General features: G+C 35.1%; 1 protein-coding gene and 1 long non-coding RNA gene across 2 annotated transcripts; one reads left to right on the top strand and one right to left on the bottom strand.

Moving 5' to 3' along the window:
* Nucleotides 1-1,517: 1,517 nt before the first annotated feature.
* LOC109611282 lies at nt 1,518-2,304 on the bottom strand. The gene is made up of 2 exons (XR_002193633.1): nt 1,980-2,304; nt 1,518-1,771 (listed from the first exon to the last, which is right to left on the bottom strand). It is a non-coding gene; the product is annotated as an uncharacterized LOC109611282 (long non-coding RNA).
* A 134-nt stretch (nt 2,305-2,438) lies between these two features.
* Nucleotides 2,439-4,274, top strand: LOC105287200. Its single transcript, XM_026974170.1, has 3 exons — nt 2,439-2,661; nt 3,409-3,528; nt 3,608-4,274. The coding sequence occupies exons 1-3, from the start codon at nt 2,467-2,469 to the stop codon at nt 3,773-3,775; spliced, it is 483 nt and encodes a 160-aa protein (XP_026829971.1). The 5' UTR covers nt 2,439-2,466; the 3' UTR covers nt 3,776-4,274.
* Nucleotides 4,275-6,481: the final 2,207 nt, after the last annotated feature.

The following is a 6,481-nucleotide window of genomic DNA, read 5'->3' as shown; positions in this document are numbered from 1 at the left end:
TATATATATATATATATATTAGGTCACATCTCGCCGCGCGCTTACATTCGGCGGTAGGCCGGACTAATATAGCGATTTTTTATAATTAATAACTCGTTAACTATTGCGAATTTTGCAAAACGGTAAAGGACTTTTCTTCTCAGTTAGATGCGTTCTACCCGCTCACGAGCGCTTCATACACAATTCTGCGACACCCTGTATATATATACAGGGTGTCTCAAAACCTCCGTCCAATATTTTAATAGCGTATTCTAGAGGTAAAATAGAGTGAAAAATTCTAATACGAAAATTTCGAGGCTACAATAGTTTTTGAGTTAGAAGAGATCAAAGTTTCCCAATAATATTGCGTAAAACTCACGCGCTCAGGCCCGTGACTACGCGCGTACCGATCTGTCATCTGTTATTGATTTTCAAGTCAGGTGATAGATGGATTTTTACTGCACAGCTGATTTTGTCATTTATTATGTATAGCGAAAACGTAAACATTTAGAAACAATTTTTTTCTAAATGTTTACGTTTACAAAAAATTAAAGATATGTGATATTAATAAAAAACAAGATTTCGATAAAATGGATAACTTAATCTTATTTTCCTCTCAGAACCTGTCACAAGAGAAAAAAAAATTAATTTTTACCTTTCTGATTAAAACGAAAATGTATTTCGTTTTTTACATGTGTGAGAACATTATGTTTTATCAAATGTGATAATTAATTATTTAAATTTTTATTTTAAAAAAATTAAATGTTTTCGCTATACATAATAAATGACAAAATCAGCTGTGCAGTAAAAATCCATATCACCTGACTTGAAAATCAATAACAGATGACAGATCGGTACGCGTGTAGTCACGGACCTGAGTGCGCGAGTTTTACGTAATATTATTGGGAAACTTTGATCGCTTCTAACTCAAAAACTATTGTAGCCTCGAAATTTTCGTATTAGAATTTTTCACTCTATTTTATCTCTAGAATACGCTATTAAAATATTGGACAGAGGTTTTGAGACACCCTGTATATATATGTACCTTATCTAATTCATTATTTTAACATTATGTAATTGTGCGAGTAAATAATATATTATTTATACATTCACCGTGCATGAACCGTCATAAAGTCAGCGAAATTGATTAATTATTTTAATATCTAGATATCTAACGCGATAGTACACAACATCGGTACAGTTGCAGAAGGTGCTGTGTTTGATAATGCAAAGAAAGACAAAAATTATTATGTTGTTTTCCTTTTTGTTATGGATGGCATCTTTAGAGGGTTTTGCCATGGTAAAATAAGCGGTAAAATAATGTGATTCAGCGTCCGCTTGAAACATAATATTGGCCGCACGATACAGTCGCAAAAATGCTGCTTTTGGTAATGCGATATGCGAAGAAATACAAAAAAATTATAATATTATTTTGTTATTGATGGCAACTTCTCGAGGGAGTTTTGCTATTGTAAGGTAACCATAATGTAATGTAGCGTCCGCTTGGTAAAACATTTCGATAATACTAATAAATACACTTTCCTGTTGACGAATATGTCTATATTTTATTTCACGGTAATTTTCACTCCACAATTTGATCATGTAAAATAGATAAATCACTTAAAGTAGTCGATTAGATGTACACAATATGATTGAAGGAGCATGTACGCTGTATCGGAGTGCAATGGTTCTTGAGTATGATAGTTTTCACAACTTGCACAAAAAAGGATACGACGAATTGAGAACTTATAATTCACGATAACATTAAATCCAATTTGAATCCGGTATTAATCTGGTCGTAAATAAAATCAGAATAAAATCATTATCATTAAATTTTTTACCGTCTTTTAGATTTTAGATTTTTCCTTTTATATGCTATTTATATATATTTATATATTATTATTATACATTCTTATATATTATATATTCTAATATATTGTTCACACACACGCGCGCGCACGCACACGCACGCACGCACGCACACAATAAATTTTACTTACGTATACACTTAGGATGAAAATACTTTTAATAGACACCCTAGCACGCCTTTTAATAGATAAAGATATGTTTTTGTAGTTTTTATAGCTTTTGTATTTCGACATATCTTCACTTATGAAGAGCACTCATGCAGCAAAGCATTCGTAGCGTGATACTCGACCCTACTGACGACAATGAGGGCGAATCGTTTGAAAGTTCACAGTTGCGCTTGCGCTAGCGTGAAAAAGAAGGCGTATATTTCTTCCCCTTCATCCTGGGAAAACCACATTGGGAGAATAGAACATATTATTTCAATAATTCAACTTTATGTCACTCCCTTCAAAGAAAAAACATATGAACGCAAATGCGACCGATTACCTTCCCTAAGTCGATAAATTTAACTTAATAAGCGGCTATAGCATTTCCCACGATTATGGATTGCCAGTGGCAACATCTTGCAAAAACATCGAGAGTCTGAAATGATTCACAGCATTCCTCCAGAAAAGACACATGATACGACATCTCAATATTATTTCTTCCAACATGTCTTTGAATCGTAGAAGAATAGAGAGCGCTGAAAATCGTTACAAAATAAATCAAATACTTCTCTCGTCACTGAATTTATGGCCGTTTCAACAATCAAAATATACGAAAATTATTCGTACCTTTCACTTTGGCATAATGACATCTTTTATATTCTTTCAGGTATAATTTTTTAAATATTCAATTTAATATTGTATATTAGTTTTATAGAATTAAATCACACACACACACGCGCGCGCGCGCACGCGCACGCACATGCACACATACACAATGTATATGTATATATTATACATTATTTTGATTTATTCTATAAAAATTTTATAAAATATTTAATTTCTAATAATGAATCTATTCCTTTTCTTCTTTGTTTCTTATTTTTCGATATGATTAATATATTAATATATGTATAATATATATATATAATTATATATAGTAATATATTAATATATTAATTACATATATTAATATATAATTATATAGATTGTATATACAGAGTAGACTATTTTATTCAATACACGCAAATATCTCAAAAAGGAGAAGTTTTTCAAAAAAACTGTTTCAGATAAAAGTTTTATGTCTTCGAGAGGGAAAGATGATGATATTATCAATTTAATTGTAGATGGCGCCATTTTAGGGATTTTATTATGGCGGCCATTTTTTAAATGGAAGTCGATTTTTTTCTTGAAATAAAAGTTGTAGCTGATAATGAGACAAATACAACGGTTTTTTGTTTCTTGAAATCAGGATCATTTTTCAGTGAGTCACAGCGTACATATATACATATACATATATACACAATATAATTAAATATACTAAATCATAGTATTTTGCTTTAGATTTATCTAATTTCAAAAATAAGTATACAGTTACGATAACATGTACCATTTCTTCTATTCTAATTGCTTTCAGTTGACATCGTTCGTTACATATGAAGTTACTCTAGATGTCATCATTATGGTTCTTTCATATGCCATACCGTCTTTTATATATGTGATACAATATTACTCATTTTCTTTCAAACCTTATACAGTAAGTTGGACTTCAACATTTCCTGCTTTCCTCTTATTACTCGAAAATTACCTGTAATAAGTCAGAAACACACACATAGGTGAAGCGAATTTGGAAAGATATTCATAACAGCTGGGATTTGATGAAAAACGGAGCGGAGCGCAAAATAATGCGGCAATATTCAATCGCGGGTGAACAGATCACGATATTACTATCACGTATGAAAGTTGTTAAAAAACGCTATAATTATGTGAGAATGCCGCTGTAGCGGCATATCGCATATCCTTAGTATTATACATAGCACGTAACATTACGATGATTAATAGTTAATATTAGCCGCACCCCAGGGGATGTAGGGGAAAAGGGTCAAATGGGAGCCACTTAAGGATAAAGTCAAAAAAACATATTAAAAATATTATATATTTATTTGAACTTAAGCGAATCTTAAACTAGAACAAATGAGCTTTTGAATAGAGTTCACAAGAACTGTTAAAAAGTATTGAATATAAGTATTTTTTTAACTTGAAGAAAAAGTAGCTTTGGCTCCCATTACCAAAGGTACGAGGTAATGAGAGTCAGTACACGGAGTACTTAGAACCAAAATCTCTAAATAAACCTAAAACAATATATAAATAAAACAATATATATATTTTTTGCCATATTACGACACAAAACAATATACTTTTATGAACAGAAACTGTAATTATCATAGAAAAATACAAAATCTAAAATTAATATACTTTTATCAATAGAAACTTTAATTATTATAAAAAAATGCAAAATCTAAAAAAATTACCCATTTTGTGGCACAAAACAATAAACTTTTATCAACATGAACTATAATTAATAAAGGAAACATGCAATTTTTCAAAAAAATCAGCCATCTTAATGAGATCCATTTGACTATCGTTATCCCAAATGGACTACTTTTAATTGGAATTTATTCATTAAGAAACGGGTGATCGTTTCAAGAAAAACAGTTGTTTACATGTATATTACTGAAGTGTACCCTAATGATAACATGTAATAAGGTGTAGTAATACAGAGTGTTTCACACAAGGGTAAAAACCTTTCGCCCACAGGTAGATAACGTCAGATCGTATTAAAATGTCCTAAACCATTTTGCGATCTGCGCAATAGTTAACGAGTTATTAAGTATTAAAAATCGCGGTATTAGTCCGGCCTACCGGCGAGTCAGTGCGCGCGAGCCAGAACGGGGCGGGGTAGGCGGGAATAATAGGATGAGCCGCTCGCGCGAGTCGCGGCGCGACGCGATAGCGGGTATCGGATTACAGCAGCAAGCGAGACAACGCGTGGAAAATAATTGTTACATATTTCTTTTTGTGACGTACACGCAAGTTTTATTTATTAATATTAATAATGTTAATTAATATGGTTATTAATTAATATTATTAATATTATTAATATTAATAAATAAAACTTGTGTGTACATCACAAAAAGAAATACGTAACAACACTTTCTCGGCAACTCGCGCGCGTGAATGAGATGATAAGAAATTATTGTATGATTACTAATTATTTACCATATTGATTAATATTATTCACCATAGTATTATTTAATATTTTCGTGCTATCTTTTCCACACCACTTTGCAGTAGATAGCATGGTGCGTTTTTTTTAAGTGGTTTCCCCAATAGGCCTAATCCACTCTAACTAATTAATGTAAGAATTGTTCGAAGTGCCGTCCTCCTTCTCGTACACAGATTTCGGCTCTTCGAGTAATATTGCGCGTCTCACGGTGCGCCATGTCCGGCGTGATGGTATCGAAGGCCGCAACAATAGCTTCACGAACTTCTTGTTCCGTACCATCACGCCGGTCCTCTATCGCAGTTTTAATGTACCCCCATACAAAATAATCGAGTACATTTAAATCAGGCGACCGTGCCGGCCAGATGATTGGGCCACCTCGACCCATCCACCTGTCCGGAAAACGCGCGTCTAAAAGATTCCGTACTTGCCTGCTAAAATGTGCAGGAGCTCCATCGTGTTGAAAAATCAACTCCGCCCGTACGTCGAGAGGGACATCTTCAAGAAGAGCTGGAAGTTGATTTGCGAGGAACTCTGCGTATAATTGCCCGGTTAGCCTGGGCGGAAGAAGTACGGACCGATCTGAGAATTATCAAGAAACGTTAGTAGATAAGTGCGGAAGAAAATTAGCCGAAATACAAGGTGCACTCACCACTTGATCTCCAATCATGCCGGCCCAAACATTTATGGCCCAACGGCGCTGAAATGCGCCTTGTCGAACAGCGTGCGGATTTTCTTCTTCTCAACGTACGAAGTTGTGAGAGTTAAACACCCGTTCGGTGTGAAGGTGGCCTCGTCCGTCCACAGGATGCGGTCGGAGAAAGAAATATTCCGCCGACACTGCGCGAGGAACCCTACATGCATTTATTGAGAATTAACACGAATGCACAACAAATACTGTAAATGTTAAATAAGAGTAATGAAAATACCTTCACAGAAGAAGATGCGCGGTTGTGCATCTCCGGGAAGAAGTTGCTGCACACGTTGATAGTGGTAAGGTCTTAGACTACTACGCCGTAATGTACGATGCACCAAACTGTTGGAAATTCCAAGTGCACCAGCAACGCGACGCACGCTGTTTCTGGGATTTCGTTCGAATTCCCGTAAAATCCGTTCTTCTGTACGAACGTCGTGACGCATTACTGCACCGGGTCGTACGCGATTTGGAACGACGGATCCGGTTTCCCCGAATCGCTGGATACAGCGCGTAAGTGTTACGTACGACGGATGTACACGGTCAGGAAATCTTTCCGCGTAAAGACGTACCGCGGCATTTCCGTTTTCACCCGCCATCCCATACGTTATCACCATATCGGTGTATTCTCTCGCGGAGAAGGCCATTCTCCGCGAGAGAATACACCGATATGGTGATAACGTATGGGATGTGGGTGAAAACGGAAATGCCGCGGTACGTCTTTACGCGGAA

Source organism: Ooceraea biroi, chromosome 12, assembly GCF_003672135.1.
Source record: "Ooceraea biroi isolate clonal line C1 chromosome 12, Obir_v5.4, whole genome shotgun sequence".
NCBI lineage: Eukaryota > Metazoa > Arthropoda > Insecta > Hymenoptera > Formicidae > Ooceraea > Ooceraea biroi.
The sequence above is the reverse complement of the archived record's forward strand: the minus strand, read 5'-3'. Positions and strand labels throughout refer to the sequence as shown.